At 53.4% G+C, this 18,390-nt stretch overlaps 7 protein-coding genes across 7 annotated transcripts; 4 read left to right on the top strand and 3 right to left on the bottom strand.

Annotated features, from left to right (window-relative positions):
- Positions 1-868: 868 nt before the first annotated feature.
- On the top strand, positions 869-3,013 carry J4E86_002064 (uncharacterized protein; the record flags this gene model as incomplete). The annotated part of the gene is made up of 1 exon (XM_051442627.1): positions 869-3,013. The coding sequence occupies one exon, from the start codon at positions 869-871 to the stop codon at positions 3,011-3,013; it is 2,145 nt and encodes a 714-aa protein (XP_051306215.1).
- Positions 3,014-4,481: 1,468 nt separating this feature from the next.
- Positions 4,482-5,495, bottom strand: J4E86_002065 (uncharacterized protein; the record flags this gene model as incomplete). Its single annotated transcript, XM_051442628.1, has 1 exon — positions 4,482-5,495. One exon carries the CDS (start codon positions 5,493-5,495, stop codon positions 4,482-4,484), a length of 1,014 nt encoding a protein of 337 aa, XP_051306216.1.
- A 963-nt stretch (positions 5,496-6,458) lies between these two features.
- Positions 6,459-8,081, top strand: J4E86_002066 (uncharacterized protein; the record flags this gene model as incomplete). The annotated part of the gene is made up of 7 exons (XM_051442629.1): positions 6,459-6,634; positions 6,833-7,242; positions 7,296-7,417; positions 7,484-7,508; positions 7,561-7,916; positions 7,975-8,001; positions 8,064-8,081. 7 exons carry the CDS (start codon positions 6,459-6,461, stop codon positions 8,079-8,081), a joined length of 1,134 nt encoding a protein of 377 aa, XP_051306217.1.
- Positions 8,082-9,066: 985 nt separating this feature from the next.
- J4E86_002067 (uncharacterized protein) lies at positions 9,067-9,905 on the top strand (the record flags this gene model as incomplete). The annotated part of the gene is made up of 2 exons (XM_051442630.1): positions 9,067-9,424; positions 9,490-9,905. 2 exons carry the CDS (start codon positions 9,067-9,069, stop codon positions 9,903-9,905), a joined length of 774 nt encoding a protein of 257 aa, XP_051306218.1.
- A 1,624-nt stretch (positions 9,906-11,529) lies between these two features.
- J4E86_002068 (uncharacterized protein) lies at positions 11,530-12,060 on the top strand (the record flags this gene model as incomplete). Its single annotated transcript, XM_051442631.1, has 3 exons — positions 11,530-11,572; positions 11,646-11,995; positions 12,022-12,060. 3 exons carry the CDS (start codon positions 11,530-11,532, stop codon positions 12,058-12,060), a joined length of 432 nt encoding a protein of 143 aa, XP_051306219.1.
- Positions 12,061-13,054: 994 nt separating this feature from the next.
- On the bottom strand, positions 13,055-13,935 carry J4E86_002069 (uncharacterized protein; the record flags this gene model as incomplete). Its single annotated transcript, XM_051442632.1, has 2 exons — positions 13,055-13,572; positions 13,620-13,935. 2 exons carry the CDS (start codon positions 13,933-13,935, stop codon positions 13,055-13,057), a joined length of 834 nt encoding a protein of 277 aa, XP_051306220.1.
- Positions 13,936-17,683: 3,748 nt separating this feature from the next.
- J4E86_002070 (uncharacterized protein) lies at positions 17,684-18,148 on the bottom strand (the record flags this gene model as incomplete). The annotated part of the gene is made up of 1 exon (XM_051442633.1): positions 17,684-18,148. One exon carries the CDS (start codon positions 18,146-18,148, stop codon positions 17,684-17,686), a length of 465 nt encoding a protein of 154 aa, XP_051306221.1.
- Between the last annotated feature and the right edge of the window lie 242 nt (positions 18,149-18,390).

Below are 18,390 nucleotides of genomic sequence, written 5' to 3' on the forward strand. Positions count from 1 at the left end.
TGTGTCTCTCTTGTCGCACCGTGTGCTGGCAGTGGAGAATGGACCAAATCTCACGCATGCCTGCGCGAGTCCATTTTTGTCTCGCCCGGCTGCGTCTTTGCGCTGAATCTCGGCACGGTTGTGTGCCTTCACCGACAGCGCGCATCTGCCATGTACCCGCTTCTGTCGATGCTTCTAGCAGGGAGGATCTGCGCCATGGTCGCTTTCTATTTTGGCCAAGCGCCTTGAAACGCAATCTCTGGGGGTTGTCGGCACGCAAAGAGACGGACTGACGAGACCATCGAGGGCCATCCCAGCGCACACGTCCAGCGCGACGAGGGGCGAGCAGGCAGAAGATCGTGACCTCTTTCCCAGCGGCTTCACCGCGCTGCGAGTCGACGGCAACGAAGAGTCTCGCCTCTCAGCGACGAGAGCTCGCGACCGGCGCATTTCCCAGCGGCTGCCATGCCTCGAGCTTCCGCGTTGGCCCTCCTGAGTGGCTAGGCTCATGCATCCCCCTGAAGTTGTTCCTGGCTAAGAACGCCGCTGACTGGCCCCTGCCGCCGGTTGTTCCTGAACGAAATTAACACCCGCCAGGGGCCGACCATCTTAGGCGCATCTGTGCTGCCGTTAGCAGCCACCCAGGTGCTTAGGCCCCATCCTGCAACCGTCAGCCAGAGAGTTCATATACCGCCCTCCCTCGCTGTGTTTTTTCTCCTCACCCAAGGCAACTTTTCCTTACCACACTCGCTATCAACTGTCTTCGGACATCACATTCTTTGAACATCCAGTCACTCTTTCCTGGATTATCAACGTTTTCGCCTGGACCTTTTGAATTCCCGTCAAATACCCCTTCAGTTTTAAGAGCCAGGATTTTTGAACTTTCATCATGATGAAGCTTACCGTTGCCTTCTTGGCTGCTCTCGCCGCCGCCGATGCCGCTGAGGCTCGCAGCCACCGCCAGGCCCGTCGCCAATACGGTGCCACCGACTCCTACGGTGGTGGAAACAGCTACGAGAGTGGCAACAACGGCTACGGCAGCGGATACGGCGCCCAGCCCCCGGTTGTCGCCAGCTCTTCCGCCCCCGCCAGCTCTGCTGTTGTCAGCTCTGCTACTCCCGTAGAGACCCCCGAGGCCTCCACCGTCGCAACCCCCATCTCCTCTTCGGTTGCTACCCCGGTCGTCTCCTCGTCCGCTGAGGTCCCATACATCCAGTCCTCTTCCCCGGCTTTCGAGACCTCCAGCACCCCTGCCGATGCTACCTACACTCCCAGCGTCCCTGCTGGCGGTGTCTCCAGCAGCACCCCCGAGGCTGCTACCAGCAGCATGGCCAGCTACCCCGTTGGCGGCGGCTACGGCGCTCCCTCTTCCGCCGTCCCTGAGGCTGCCACCTCCAGCTCTGCTGCCATCCCCACCATGAGCTCTGCTGCTTCCTCCTCCGCCTACGGCACCGGCTACTCTGCCGTTGTCCCCTCCGGTGGTGTCTCTTCCTCCGTTCCCGTTGCTGCCTCTTCATCGGTCCCTGCTGGCGCTAGCTCCAGCTCTGTCCCCGGTGTTAGCATGAGCTCCGCTATCCCCTCCGGCTCCTACCCCGTCGGTGGTGGATACGGTGGCAAGCCCTCCTCTGCTTCCTCTGAGGTCCCCGAGGCTGCCACCAGCAGCTCCGTCGTTCCCGGCGTCAGCATGAGCTCTGCCATCCCCTCCGGCTCTTACCCAGTCGGCGGCGGCTACGGAGGTGTCCCCTCCTCGGTCGTTCCTGAGGCTGCCACCACCAGCAGCATGGCCGGAACTGGTCTCTACCCCACTGGCACTGCTATGGTCCCTACCGGCACTGGCATGGTTCCCAGCGGTGTCTCCTCCACCCCCATCAGCGACATGGTGACCTCCACCATCTACAGCACCCAGATCTTCACCAAGACTGCTTGCCCCCCTACCGTCACTGACTGCCCGGCCCACTCCACCGCGCTCGTCACCAGCGTTGTTGCCGTCGGCACCACCGTCTGCCCCGAGTCTGACCTCCCCAAGCCCACCGGCAGCTCGGCCATGACCAGCTCCTACCCCGTCTCTGAGGTCGTCCAGACCTACACCGAGACCCTCGTCTACACCGTCGGTGTTGGCTCGACTGCTCACCCAGTCACCACTGAGGTCACCTCCACCTCTACCTCCACCCAGTACTCCACTGTCGTCGTCACTGTCGGCAAGCCTACTCCTACTGGTGAGGTTCCCTCCGAGGCTACCGGCCCTGCTGGCGGCGAGGGCTCCTACCCCACTGGCCCCGCCGGTGAGGAGGATGTCACTTCCACCATCAAGTCTACCTCCACCTCTACCAAGTACATCACCGTCAAGCCCACTCCCACTGGTGAGGGCGATGTCCCCGCTGACTCCGAGTCCAACCCCTCCGGCCCTGCTGGTGGCAACGGTGCCTACCCCACTGGCCCTGCTGGTGGTGAGGCCAAGCCGTCCACTCCTGCTGGAAGCGAGGGTGGTGAGGACTGCGCTGCTCCCGTCACTGTCACCGTAACTGCCAAGGAGACCGTCACCGTTACCAAGGGTGGTGACTACCCCGCTGCTACCCCCAACGCTCCTGAGCCAACCCCCGAGGTTCCTTCTGAGCAGACTGCCTCCTCCAGCATGCCCGCCGTCCCCACTGCCATGTACCCCGTCCCCGGTAACGGCACCAACCCCTACCCTGCCGGCCCCACTGGCTTCAAGACCTCCACCAAGCCTGCTATGCCCACTGGCACCGGTGCCGTCCCCACCTCGGTCCTCCCCAGCTTCTCTTTCGTCTCTGAGGTAGCCACCCCCACCGGCGAGACTGCTATCCCCTCCTCCAGCGTCCCCGCCTCTGCTGAGACCAGCTCTGCTGCCTACCCCGTCGGTGGCGGCTACGGTGGTGCCTCCAGCTCTGCTGCCGTCTCCACTGAGACTCCTGAGGCTTCCACCGTCGCCTCTTCCTCCGCCGCCCCCACCCCTACCCCTGACAACAGCTACGGCTCTGGCAGCGGTTACGGCTCCGGCTACGGCACCTACTAAGCGCTAAAGTGCATTTCTTGTATATGAGCTTCGCGTTTTCTTAGTGTCCTTTGTTGGTAGGATCGCTTGATCCGCATTCTCGCATGTCTTGTCTGTCTACTGTATCAAGTTCCCTCGGGCAGGGGCAAAGCGTTGGGTGGTTTCCTTTGTGATGGATTGTTCACGTAAAAGCCGGGACTAGACAGTTGATATCATGTACATTCGACAATATATTGACTGTCTTTTTCCACACCACTCTCCGGATTCCTCATGCTCGTCGGACTCTGGTATTTGGGCGCAGTCAGACTGCAATGTTTGATGAACCTCGATTTGTTCCTAGACTTTTCCTTTGTTGCGGTTGTCAAATGACCAGGCGTTATCTAGCTTTCTTGAATTTACTCGTTTCTACTGAATCTTGCCTCCAATCTCAATTGTGATGTTTCTCACCTCAGTTTGAGCGCCAGCGTTTCCCTTGCCGCCCCCGTCGAACTCTGTCGCAAGTCGGGACCAGATCCCCAGTGACACAAACCTAATCTGCAGAGCTGATCACTGTACCTGCATACTGTCCCAATCCCATCCCTGTACATCATCGCGCCACCGCTTGCACGTTCTCGCATGATCGGCCACAAGTGTAACGTCTAATAAAGCAAACACAGCCACTCGCAGCCGCAGTGACACGTTCCCGGGTCTGGTGCAGCACGTCTCCACCCAGCCATTCGCATTCAGCTCCGCCTCCCATTTCGAGCCGCTCCAACTTACTTACCGTGCCGCAGGGTACATGACTGCACAAAACACGCTTTCAAACGCCGACAGCCTTTTCGCAGTACTACATTATGCAACATCCTGTTGGTGGAAGGAACGTGCGCTGTCGTTGTTGATCACTCGTGGCTCGAGCGACTACTGGTGGATGTGGATCTATACTACATCTGATATCAATAGACCGCATCTGGGATCGTTTTCTCGCAAGATTGGTACGCGTCATTATACACTCGTATTGGGCATCGGACGGGATGGTAGTACACGAGCTATAGATGGACGTGGAATAAATACGCCGAGGACGTCCGTTCATGCTGATCGTGTTGACGCAGAAGAGAAAGGGTTGTGGGTCTGGAAACGAGGCGAAGCGGATGCAGGTGACATGTTCAGATCATGTTGATCGATTTCTTGATTATGCAAGATGCCCGGTGACAGGTGGGTATGTTTGGGGGAGTTGCGCTGCGTACGTGGCGATCGCTATTTGTGCTATTCTTGAGGGTTTAATTTCCGATGTGGCCGAGGTGAGTGGATTTGGAGATGGGGATAGTGTACACGCATGATGTTGAGTAAACGAAGGGAAACGAGGAAAAACTGAGTCGAATGAGCAATAGTTGTAGAGATACAACTGATGAAAAATGTCTTGCACGGTGCCGTGCGCCTATCGCTACTGGGTATCATGTCCTGAACGCCAAATACACATCTCCCGCCTACTCACACCTCGACAAACATAGGCCTAGTAGTCATCATCGTAATCGTAGCCACCCCTCCCACGCCCACCGTGGCCTAGATGTCGTCGGACCCAGTACTGATGATATGTGGAATAATCCCTCTCACCACTGAGACCGAGCTGTCCTGCAACATTGACATAGCCGTCCTCATTCCTCTCCAGATTCTTTGTATCGACTTCACCCAGCTTACCCTCGAAGCCTATGTCTGCCTCCCACTTGGCACGACAGTATGGACATGTCGCTTTGCCCTTTGAGACAGCAATCCAATTCGCCATACAGGCCTTGTGCACGTTGTTCCCACAGCTAGCTTTGCAGTATACGATGGATTCGTTTTCGCCGAGCTCGTCGTAGCAGATGGGGCATTCACCCTCGATGGGCTTGCGGTTGCCGTCTTGACCCTCTTTTTCAGTGCCGTCCTTTCCGTCTGTCTCTACGCCGGGAATGGGCGGCGCGTTCTTGATGACTTCGCGCAGCTCGGAGCGGATGAGGGCTAGTTGGTATGCGACGTCTTCCCGTGCCTTCAACACGCGCAACATGACGTATATGATGTGCTTGCATTGATTGCCCTTCTTCGCGTGTGGACAGTCACAGCTTGGAACGAGACCAACTGAGACGGTGTAGACGTTGCCTGTGGAGCCTGCGACAATGACCCTCTCCTCTGGTACATCATCGCTTCCGCAGCGTTCGCGCGAAAGGACTGTAAGGCGTTGTGTGAACGCTCTTTCCTTGATCGCGAGGTAGCTTTGTGGTGCCTGCTTGCGGAACACTCTCGCACGCTTCTCTTCGGCAGGCGCATCGGCGTCGCGCTTGCCTCTCTTCTTAACAGGAGTCTTCTCAGTCTTCTTGGGTGAATCTCCCGTCAAGTCGATTACTTCGGGTGCGCTCTTTGTCTTTTTGGCTTTCCGTGGTGTGGACTGGTGTTTGAGGTGCGCATCGTCATAGTTATCGTTGTCGGCGTACGTGGTAGTCTTTCGCTTGCGGGTCGCTCGCGTCGGCGGATGGCTCAGGTCGGAGTTCATGGCGTGTTTGTGATGCAATTGGCGTCGCAAGGCGGATGAGGGGGCATAGGTTTGGCAGTTTGGTACGATTGGCTTGCGCGCGGGGGAAGATGAGGGAGTGTGGAGTGGCGGCAGCCCGGATCGCGCTTGCCCACGCGTCCACGTGATGACGTAGGTAACATCTATTCCATTGACGACTCTTCTTCCCCGCTTCAACCACTGACATTACACTACTATCTCTTGCGATAGTCTTATCGGTAGATTATCGTATAAATAGCGACTCAGATCTCTACTTACACACTACCCGACACGCAGCACTTCTGACATCAAGTCTCGAACTGGAAACCGCACAGTTGCTGTCGTTGCTCTTTCATCCCAGTCTTCTTTTTCCATCTCGTACGTTCTGAGACTGTGCATATCCGCGTACAGTGTACAGACTGATAGCAACGCGTGCTCGAAACTTGGGTATCATGGGCTCGCTACCACAGCTCAAGCCTGCAATCAGTGCCTCCGCACTCCGCTGCATACTAGTGTAATCATTACATTGGGATATGAAACTGACCTGGTACTGTGTCTTATCTCGAGATACGCGTTCACATCCATTCATTTGATATGTTCCGCTATCTGTTACTCTCCATGCATGTCCCTATCCTACAAGCTTCCGTGGTACACCCAAACATCTCACCCACAATTTCGACACGGCTTTGCATGGCAGGCGCTCGTTTGGCCCACATCATTTCACGGTCTTCAAATCGAGCGAACTGCGCCCATCATTGCATAGCCATTAACGAGCTCATAACTGCGCTCACGCTTGCAGCATTCCAGACTGGTACCGTGTCGTGACAACGTCAGCTACTACGATTGACCGGCTCCTGTCATCCTTTTCTCATCCTAACCTTATTCTCCGTTCCTCGTATTCCACCGGCCCTCTTCACGACAATATCCGCGCGACGACTGCGGAGACAGCTTAAGCGACACAAAGCCATGACTAGGCACGCAGTAGAGAAGACGACACCGGAAGAGCCCTTGGATGAGCAATTGATTCAGCCTCAATTGACTCCGTCGGCGGACCTCGAAGGACAGGCTGCGCCAGCTGAAGAACAGGATGTCTTTGGTAACGAGGAAGGCGCTGAGATACAGTACAAGACGTGCAAGTGGTGGTAAGTACACAATGTACCTGATGCTGTGTGCAGTGTCACTGAACGAGATTTAACGGTACTTTGATGCTCCTCGGCGTACGGCATGCATCGTTCGCGGGGCATAATATCCTTCTTTAAACTATCGCTGACTTTCTACTGCCAGGAATGTCGGAACTCGTAAGCCTCTCGTACCTTCGCACCATCATATAAATAACACAGTCAAGTCATGCTCGCAGAGAATGTCTCGTTAGGCGTTCTCGCCCTTCCCCAAGCGCTTGCGATTCTCGGCCTCGTCCCCGGTCTCCTCTGCATATGCTTCCTAGGCATCATCGCTACATACACTGGCTATTTGATCGGCGAATTCAAGCTGGCTCATCCGTCTGTAGCGAACTACGCGGACTGCGGCATGCTTATGAGCGGGCCAGTGCTTCGCGAGGTGCTTGCTGTCGGACAACTACTAGTCTTGATATTCATCATGGGGGCGCACATCTTGACCTTTGCGGTCGCGATGAATGCGATGACTGACCACGGCACTTGCACTATCGTCTTCACTGTCGTCGGACTGATCGTCTCCTTCCTGCTAGGATTGCCCAGAACGTTCAAGAACATCAGCTACTTTAGCTACTTTTGTAGGCCAAAGGATCCGATCGCTTCATGTGAACTCGCGACTGACACATTTCAGCTTGCGGTTCCATCATTGTGGCAGTTACGGTAACCATGATCGCGATTAGTATCCAGAAGCCAGACATGGGCAATATCGTTGCTGTGCGACCCGATGTACCACTCGTCAAGGGACTCGCACCCGTGAGTTAATTGCCGATGTACGAACTGCATGTGAGACAAACACTGACTTCGTACACCCCTATTTAGGTGATGAACATCGTCCTAGCTTACAGTAGGTTATTTCCCGTTCTGTGGTCATAAAGAAGTCTGCTAATCTCATACAGCTGGACACGTCGCTTTCTTCTCGTTCCAATCCGAACTCGAAGACCCGTGCGACTTCCGCAAAGCCCTCATCTTCGAGCAGGGTATCGCAGTCACATTCTACATGCTCATATCCGTCATCATATACTACTACGCCGGGCCTCTTGTAGCCTCGCCCGCTCTTGGTTCCGCATCCCCGCTCGTCAGCAAGATTTGTTTTGGCATCGCGCTGCCCACGATCATCGTCGCAGGCGTAGTCAATGGCTCTGTAGCGACCAAATACATCTACTTTCGTGTATGGAAGGGCACCAATGTAGCATCTACCAACAGCTGGAAGAGTTTGGGGAGTTGGGGCGCTATATGTACAGGCGCGTGGCTGGTAAGCTGGATCTTGGCTGAAGCTGTGCCGAACTTTAATTTGTTATTGGGACTGATAGGAGCTCTCTTTGGAAGCTGGTTTAGCTGTAAGTCACTACTAATACTACTCACTATGGACAATGATAGTTGCATTGGCTGACGCGTGTAGATGCCCTTCCTCCACTGATGTGGCTGTGGCACAATAAGAAGAACGGTAAGCTGTTCTCGTCGACTTCGCAAATAGCTTTTACCATCTTGAATGTCTCTATCGTTATACTAGGCATGCTCATTGTAAGTCTACTCTCCAAGACATTACAAGACGAGTGCTGACTCCGTGCTACAGTTCGGGCTTGGGATGTGGTCGTCTGGATGGGCGTTGAATCGCGGGTCTGGTGGCAAGGTGTTTTCTTGCGAGAATAACTGGCATCCTGTGAGCTGGGTTTCAGGAGGTACCAAAGATGCATAGATGTAGCGCATGAGCTGGAAGCGTGTTCTCGTGCTTTTTCAAGCTCGCGAACGGGTGTTAGGGGTGGAGAACCAAGACGTAGATTAATTAGAAGCGCAATTGTGTTGTAAATATCAGAAAATCAACGCATTCGATATCAATTGTGGGCTTTTCGGGAGACTGTGTTGCTGCTGAACAGTAGCATCGCGCAAGGGAAGCTATGACGCGCCGGGACCTGCACAACCGAGCGCTGCGCATCTCACGACTCCTCACTTCACGAGCCAATGACAAGCCTCTCCTACCCCAGTGCGCGTCCGAAATAAGCTGTTTCCCGAGGAAAAGACGCAGGCTCAGGTAATCTGGCTAATATCGATGTGGACGGGAAATGCCAAGTGAGGAGGCTGGACGACCTGGCCTCGCTCGGGCTCACCACGATGCTTACGCTGCGACCGTTGACTAGACGACGCACATATTATAGTTCTTACTGAATCAGGCCGAGGATATCTTTCCCGCGAACTGGCACGATTGTTCATATTGCGAAGGGTTGTACCACTGTTCCGCTGGTTTTCGTACTCCTGCCCTTAGCCAACCGTCCCACCTCGATTTCCACGAGCGTTCAAGCGTCCGACCCCGACCTCTTCCCTGCCCAATTTCCCCCTGATTGAAGTTTATACGTTCCCGCGACACTAAAGCGACTGCAACATCATCTCGCGACTCTATTCTCAACATGCCCGTCGAGCTCCGTAAGCGCAAGGAAGCACCCCCAGCGCCTGTGCGCCCGACGAAGAAGAAGGCGCCCGCCAAGGAGAAGAAGCCCGAGAGCGAGAAGACTGTCGTCGAGAAAGTCCAGGAAACCGTCACTGAGCAGGTCGAGGCTGTCAAGGAAGCTGTTGTCGGTAAGAGCAACGGCGAGTCCGCTGCCGCTGCGACCGGCCCACCCAAGGTCGGCGACACCATTGACCTCGCGTCCTTTGGCGGAGAATTTGAGACGAATGACGGAGACAAGACCACGCTTGCAAAGCTCGTAGAGGAGAGCAAGGGCGGCGTCGTACTGTTCACCTACCCCAAGGCTTCAACGCCAGGATGTAAGCCTCCAACCCCTGACAGCTCCTTCGCGTTCGCATGGCAGTACTAACGCGTACAACCACAGGCACAAAACAAGCCTGCCTCTTCCGCGACTCCTACGACCCCCTCACCGCAACCGGCTACTCCATCTACGGTCTCTCAGCCGACAGCCCCAAAGCCAACACCACCTTCAAGACCAAGCAGAAGCTTCCCTACACCCTGCTATGCGACCCTTCACAGAGCCTCATCTCCGCCATTGGCTTCAAGAAGCCGCCGAAGAGCACAACGCGCGGTGTCTTTGTTGTTGATAAGGAGGGCAAGGTGCTTGCGGTCCAGCCTGGTGGCCCGGCGGCTACGGTCGATGTCGTGAGGGAGCTTGTGGATAATAAGGACGGCGTGCCGAGTAAGGGGGATGCGGAGAAGGCTGAGAAGAAGGAGGATAAGGAGATGGCTGAGACGGCTGGTGAGGTCGCTGATAGTGCGGCTAAGGTGGATGGTTAGGGGGCTTGATGGAGTGTCTGCAAACGCATGTCGAGGGTGCAGGGCTGTTCTGTGTCACTGTCGCGGAGTTCTGGTCTTTGACGGCTTGGGAAAAGTGTGTGGTATACTTCATTGAATACGATTCCAGGTTTTGGCATATGTTGGCTACTCTCCATATGTTGCGACTGTTTGCTAATGCGAGATGACTAGGTCGCATGTACTCGGAGGAGCATGGCTTGGGATCGGATCCCTTTTTTGGCCCAACGCAGGAAAGCGCATCGAAGCTATCGCAGTCACGCCGTATACCAAAGTACAATTCCTACGACTAGCCCGAACCAAGACCCGGCCCCGGTCCAAGTCGAAGGCGCACTATTTGTCGTTGATACGTAGGAAAGCAATCGGGTTTCGGGCTCGCTCTGATCGCATATGCGAACTAAAGCACTCCGAGGCGACTAAGGCAAGACAGTCGAAATATACGCTATAGTGGACCAAACGGACGCTTTGACAAGTTCATGCGTGGGACACTGCCTGCTAACCTTGACTGCCTATCGTTGCTGGTGACCGGTGGGCGACTCGCTCGGAGAGTAGCACAGCCCGGATGTTCGCCAGGAAGTTGATCGATACGTCAAGAGACGATACATGCCAATCCAATACTGTGCTCGGGGTCTGAAACAGGCTGCTCAGCTTATGCAGCACCGCAGAGACGCGTAAAGAGCAACACCAAGAACGCTCCATCATGGTGGCTCATAGGTAACATTTAATGACGTCACTTATATCAGGCGCCCGACGAGGCAGTTTCCTAGTACATCACGCACAACGATGTCTGGACCTAAACGACAGCAGCTTCACTGACCACTGTTGAGGTGGTTTCGGAACCACCGGACGTGCAATCCAGTACCATGCTGCGCCACAGCCTTCCACGAATCTGACCATGTGTAGCGGCTGACCGGTACAAGAGTCAGGCTGCATGTGTGCGAATACTAGGCTGAGCTGCTGTGGTTTGAAGACGTAAAGACAGTGTCTGTACTACGCATTTACCGTTTCCGGTGAGTTCGTCTTGCCCCATATGCGTCGAGTATTGGATCACCGCTCAGCGGTTGCTCATTGCAAGAACGATACTGACAGGTCGCAAACTTTGCATTCGTAGAAGCATTCCATATCAATATTGAATTGATCGTGGTTTACAGTAACTAACGGTCATCTACGAGATTTGAACGCTTTACTCGTGGAAGACATCTTCGTGATCCATGGGTTCTCACAAGCTGCTTTTCTTGTCAGAGCAACGATATAATGCGGATATGACATCCCTTGCAGAGTGGCTGCGCCACCCGCGCAAGGTCTAGGCCTGGTATGAACGAGCCTGCCCCGTCCCATCAGCAGGTCTTGACCAGTCGAGCGCGTTAGTGTGTGCTGTGAGCGCTCTCCGGTCGCTCAGTTGTCGCCACACTGTGTGTGGCACAGCAAGCAGGCAACCTGGTGAGGCTCTGAAGTCTAAGCCTGATCGAACTCAGCCCCGCCTCGATGAACCATACTACTATACTAGCCCTGATCTCCTGCAGCGTTGCGTAATATACGCGAATCTCGCCTTCCACCTCCCATCTCTTGCATTGTTACCGCTATGGACAATCAAAGTTCCCCAGCGAAGATGGATCTAACCAGTAAAGCCAAGAGACTGTTCTCTCCGCGCAGTAAGTCACTAAGTCTTGTAGCGAAGATGATTTGCTCGAAGCTAACAATTTGTCGAAGGTGATCGCACCGTAGCAATCGACCCGACGCTTCCTACCCAAGTCTCTGGCCAAATGGATGAGAACGACGAGTTACTCAAGACCAAGACCAAGCGGCAAAAACGTACATTCACCTCCGCGTGCCCTAGGTTCAAACAGTTCCTCAAGTCTTATCTGCCGTCCAGCAAACCGAGATGCGATGCTCCTACACTGCCATGTAAGCTACGACGCAGCTTCACGCCAGCCAAAAAGAACGAGAACTTCCAAAGAAAGGTAGATGTCTCCATATGGGATGAAGGTCGCTCTCAATGGTCCAGAGTCAACACGGGTGTTGTTCTAGTGGATACGCAGAGCAAGTACAACTTGATCACTCCCCAGTTTCTCAGGGTATTTGGTTTATCACCAAGCCCCAGCACCGAGCCAATCAGAATAACCCTCGGAAACAATACTGAGGTGACATGCCTTGGTCAGGTTGAGGCAAGATGGTACTGCAGCGATCCTCGAAAGTTTCCCAGCTTCCGACCACGATTTGAAAATTCGATATTCCAGGTGGTTGATCTTGAGACATTTGAACTGGTGATTGGGAGCGATACTATCATAGAGCTAGGGCTCTTGCAAGGAAACCGCGAGTTCTTTGGTGCCTATCGGACTTTACAGCCTCGAGTCGATTGTACGTTCGTGACCGCAAACTGTGAATCGTTACTGACGCGAGACAGCTGCCACACTCGCTCAAAAACAGAGAGAGGCCGAAGAGAGACGCAAGAAAGAGAAAGAGAAGATGAGGCAATATGAACAGCAACAGGTGAGCCGTCAAAGCTCTGGTCCATGGCTATGATACTGATTTGGACAGGCACAAGCAGCCGCGGCTCAGAGACGCTGACCCCCCACCCTGAACATACTACACACACGTATACATCCCGGATTGGGTCCTTCGGTACGCTCAAAGATTGTTTCGGTCGCCGATTCCAGTTGACGTAGGGATGACACGCCAACAATGGACGGGGGCCGGACTGCGACGAGATAAAGGTGACGGTGTTGGATATTGTTTAGATTGCAAGTTGGGCTGGACTGAAGTGGAGCGGGGTGGGCTTTAACTGAATTGCTCCAATGGCTAAGTAGCCGAATGAGTGCTGTGCCGAAGTTGGTGGCGCACGCATGCAGGTGGTTACAACGCATGCCGCCTGGCCACAGTTTTCCTGCAGCGTATACGACCGACACGGATTCTGCCGAGGCTAAGCGAAGGAGTTACGGGGTAATCAGTCACCGATACTGCCTTCTTCGAATATGTTAATGTCTCCATTTAGAAAGGGTAGTTTCTTTTTGCGATTGAATTCAGATTAACCCTTCTCCTACAGTGCTCCTATCAGACCCAACAAACACGACCTGCACAGCAGCAAACCTTAAGTCTCGTCAGTAGGTGAGCATTGAGGGGGGAAGTGAATTTACTCACGCAGCTGTAATAGCAAACACCTCGGCGCGTTTCGCATTGGCCAAACCCATCAAGCAAATAGAAACCAGAACATTGAACCCAGCAATGATCCCGAGTCGAGCAGTCATGGACTGAACGCGATACAGCACGGCAATGGACGCTATCGGTATGAGAGACGCGAGGATACTGGTGATCCAGTAGGTAATGCGATAGATAGTGCTATCTTCGTAGCCGACCACTCCATGAATGCGCGAAGGTTTCTTCATCCGAGCACAGCCACACCTGAAGAGATTGGTGATGGTACTCTCCGCAGCCCACACGGAAAAGGCGTCCTTCTTTGCGCGAGGACATAACGTCACCAGGTCCGGCTTGTAGGACTCTCGATTGCAGGCAGAGCCCCAGATTTCGCCGTCTTCTCCACTCAATGCGTTTTCGCCCATTTCTGGGGAATGGAGATAGTTTTGGATGTGGTGGAGATCCCAAGTACTAGGCTGAGGGTACTTGAGAATCTTGGCTTGTTGTACTAACGCTTCATCTGACGTAGTCAGCTTTATGCGTCCGCTGGAGAATCTCTAAACACACTGTACTCTTTGAGCGTTTCTCTAATCTTCATGACCAATTCCAGTTGTTCACCTGTGCCGGTTTTCTCGGATTCACGGAGCCAGAACCAATTCAGTGCATGCGCTTTCCTCGTTTCCGACGGATCAATGTGGTCGGCCAACTGCCGCTCTCGTAGCTTGTTCTCCAGATACGTGAGCTCAGCCTGCATGTACAACAGGTTCTGAGCATTGAGAGCCCCAAACCTGCGGAATATAGCGAGCTCAGGTAGTATCTCCATCTGCGCAGCCAGTTTCGGGTACCCTTTAACGAAACGATCAAGAGGATCTTGCGACGACATTGTTGTTCTTTCGTGGCCAGATAGCCTTCATGCGTGTCTCTCCATATAGGTGTCGCTCATTGCGCCCATATATCTTGAACTTAGCATTCGAATGTGCGTCAGAGCCTCCACGTCATTCAACACACCATCTGCAGTTGACAAGCCATGCGCATGAAGAGGGCAGAAGGACCTCTGAGTGAAGCTGCATACATCTGCAATGTCAAGCAGCCCTCAGCCTGAGGTGCAGGCGTATATTCGTCAGGCATACACATCGTTCATCACTAAGTTATACTCACCCCTACCACCAGTGATAAGCCACTTCTGAACATGAAACCTGGACTCTTCTGGATCTTTGCGAAGTCGGTTAAAATCGTCGCTCGAACGTGTCGATGTTATCTTTCTTTCCGCGACGAAACAGTCTTTATCCGGGAAGGTGGAAGCACAAGCGAAAGTACTTTGGATATCGCAGAATGACGAATCAAATAGAAGGCCAAATGAGTAGGCAGCCAAGAGAACGCATCATGGCTACGCTGGTGTATGTGAGATTCCAAGGTTTCGCAGCCTGCTGCGGCTAAGGTTGCTCATGCGTGCTGGCGCTAGCACTAGTGGTTGCCTCCCGGGCAGGCACCTGCCAGTCGGGCCACGCGTGCATCGCAGTCCGCCTGCGATCAGTTCCACACTACACGAATAACACACCTGGAAAACCTATCTCTTCCACCCCATCTGTCACTTCGCATACCAGAGGAGAGCAACTGAGATGAAGAATATGACCGTTTCGAACATTAGAATTTAGCTGACGAGGCTACACTTCAACACTGATCGGTAGAGGACATGCGCGGCTGCGCCCTGCTGATCACTCCAGGAACAGACAATGGTTGCCTTCTTTCAGGCTGTGACGCAAAAACATTCGAGATCGATCTGCCCCGGTGACTCAAGTGCTTGTCGAAGGAACCATGACTGCGCCACTATAGAGGAAATCGGAAATGCGGGCTCATTGGGTTTGACACGCCCAACAACGCCTCAGAGCTTCCATGTCGCTCGAGTTTGTCATATGCGCAGTCCTTCAGGGTCATACAGAGGTCCCGCCTGCGCAAAGAAGCTTGTGCCTGGGGCTATTGGTCGCTTTATAGGCGGAAGGTCCTCCTCGTGAAGTTCCTGGAGGACTCTATTATCACAATCGAAAAGCACACTTAGATCCAACTCGCATCAACACCACCATTGCATCGTCGCACAAAACACGAAACACGAAATACTACCCGCTACTTAATTGACTACGAAAAATGTCTTGTTGGGGACTCTCTAGGTTGTTGTCATCTGGTGTGCGTTACCCTCCACCGTCATCATTCATTGTTAACGAGATCTAGCGAAGACAACGAATCCCTCAGCCGGCCCAAATCGAGATCTGCTCTCGAACGAAGGGTAGTTTGGAAACCTGGGAGGTAGCTGTCCTCTCATGCGATCCAAACACCACGGAAAGCATCATTTCACGGCCTATGCTACAAGTACTGGATGTTCCAGTGCATACGAGCGAAAAATCTGAGTGCGTTCTCGCCAACCATCGAGGCGAAGGGGTGGAAGGATACGTCGACTTGACTTGGTGCTTCGGAAGCAATACCAAACATATACAAGAGACCCGGTTTTGGGTAACGACAACAGAAAATCCCGCCTACGATGTGGTACTGGGGCGAGGGGATGCTGAAAAGTTCGGTCTCGTGAAGTTGAGAAGACACTTCTGAGATGTCACATATCTCAAGCGTATATCGCTTCGACTCCAAGACCATCTCTTATTCCTATCTTATCTTGTCGCTGCGTAGAATCCTGTATTGGACAACAGACATGATGGTCCAAGACGAGCTTCAGTTCGCTGACCTACTACTGTCTTTTAAACCGTACTCACGCCGAACCTCACTTCCTAGATAAAACCGGGGACTGAGTAGGCTGTTTTGTTTACCATTTGTTTCCTAGCCTTGCATTTTCTACTTTCATTACGGTTATGCTGGTGTTTTCCTTTGCGTCCTTCGTTTGTAGCAATAATGAGCACTTCACCCAATGTTTGGGCATTCGCTCCACTTGTCAGCAGGTTTTACCCCATTGCTTTTGAGGAATTCATGTCGTACTGCTGATAACATGATGCTCACTGCGAAGAGAAGTAATAGGCATGGTAATGTGATGTCGATTTTCTTTGCGCGTAGACTACCGGTGTATGCCTAACCTCATAGCTTCTCCATCGACGAATGCATACGGCATTTACATAATAGCGAAACGAGCCGTCAGAAACCCCCAAGTCCTGCTTCCATGGAGGACATACCAGCTGACCACTCAGATGTATGAGTCCTTTTCCTTTCCACTCAATGTGATGGCTTATCTGGCTTGCTATTGGAAGGACCAACATCGATGTCGGCATTCAGAAAGCCCCCAAACTGGGAGCCCTCACCGAACTGCTCGTAGGAAGGCGGTAGTGTAGGCCTCCTCACGGGTGGGATCGAACAGTCGGCAATGACATTAAGGTCCTCAAGGCTGGTGTTGGCGGCCTCTACCTCCAGGTCATCGGGATCTTAGGATGTGGTCAGACACATTAATCATAGCCTCATTGCACATGACACGTACGAGTGGTGTGACGGCCTCTTAGGCGTCGAAGTAAGACGCAGCCAAGCGAATCATGGTGGTGAAGACCAGCTAGGGTAGCAACGGTACTGAAGACACCAAATATACCAAAGCATATCTGCAAGGCAAGCTCTGTAGAGCTGTCTGCGTTGGACATGAGGTAGCTTATTGAAGAGGTACAAGCGACAAGAGGGCGAAGTAGGTAAGCAGTGAGGTAACTGAGACCAGAAGATAGTAGTAAGTCAAGTCACTGCAAGTACCAAAGATGACAAAGACTTAATTGGAACAGTTGCAAGCAGATGGCATCATTAGAGGACGTCCGTACCCTCATGATCTTATAGCATTTTTTCGATGGTACGTACTCTTTGGGCACCATGAAGATGTCGCATGAACCTTTCTTCCATCATCATTGTTGGGGTACCTGCTCCCTTTTATGTTCGATCTGAGTCCGACGACAGGCGCTGCTATCGAAGAATCTCAGGCTCAAAGGAGCTGTTTGCGTCAGCGTGTCATGTAGGAAGAGAACAGAACACCACCTAACACCGACAAGGCGTTGAAGAGATGGCATGAAGCACCCAATGATCATATACATGCCCAAAATAAGACATCCAAGTTATGAGTTCTGGGAAAATGATTGGATAGTACATACACCAAGAGATTTCCCCGGTGAACAAAGTGCGTCAGTAGTGCAAATGAGGCTCTCACCGGTGCGGAGAACATTGACATAGCCCGATACCCAGCACGCACAACATCAGATTTGAGCTGCAATGACGTACACAAGTCAGGCAAGGCCAATCAGAGAACCTATCGTCTCAGCCTCAGGCAGAAAAACTCCAGCGTGCCGAAGTCTGGCCTTTTTTGCAGAGTTCAGCCTTGGCAATCGATTGGACATGGAGAGGCCAACGCCACCTACACGTGCATAAACCCCTCAAAGTTCACCATCAGTATCCACAAGAACCGGTGTCGAGAAGAACATATGAGGCGCATGAGTGTGAAAGAGCGAGCTCTGTACTCAGCCTGCGTAGTCAAGGCGTATTCCGAGGCATACCCGCCACAAAACCAAGGCAGACATGGAAAGACGTCACGCATCACAGCTTTGACATCAAAAACCAGACTAACAACCATGTGACAGTAACAAAGATTGAATATCCGGGTATCAAACATCCTAGCTCCCCTCCCTCCCCGGCCTATACGGAATATACGCATCCCCCACCTCCGGTATAACAGCATTGCCATCAATTTCCACCGGCGCAATAGGTTTCCTCGGCACCCTCGCCAACCCAGCAAGTTCCGTCGCTCCTTCTCCATTCCCCAGACTCAGCCCAGGCGTTGTACTTCCATATGCCGGTGCAGTACTAGCGAGTTTCTGACGCTCAGCTTCTGTAGCATCCATCTCGACGTTCCATTCGGGGGTTTCGTGCGGGTTCTGTGACGAGTTGGCGTAGTGGGCTGCGGTCGTGCCTTTGGGTATGGCGTGATAGGCGGAAGGGGAGTGGTTTGCGTGGTCGTCGATGGGTCTTGTTGGGTCGTCGTCTTTCTCGTCGCCCATGTGCTTTGAGGCAAGGGCTGCTTTCCTGTTCTTCTTTCGTCGCCTCCATAGGAGGAACAGTGCTAATGCTCCGAGGATCATGACTAGTGGGACGACGGTGGCAATAGCTGCTATGGCACCTGTTGAGATGCCATTTCCACTGCCATTATTGTCTCCACCACTTCCTCCTCCTTGGCTTCCGCTGCTGTCGCTTGCGGATGCACCAGTCGCTGTGTTCGAAGCAGTCGGGTTCACACTGCCGGTATCACTGGGCTGGTACCTCAAGTGCAATGCAGTGATACTCGGCGTCGCGCTTGCCGGCCAAGATCCACCAGCGTATGTCC

This window comes from Alternaria arbusti (assembly GCF_024043155.1).
Source record: "Alternaria arbusti strain BMP 1465 chromosome Unknown scaffold_2, whole genome shotgun sequence".
NCBI lineage: Eukaryota > Fungi > Ascomycota > Dothideomycetes > Pleosporales > Pleosporaceae > Alternaria > Alternaria arbusti.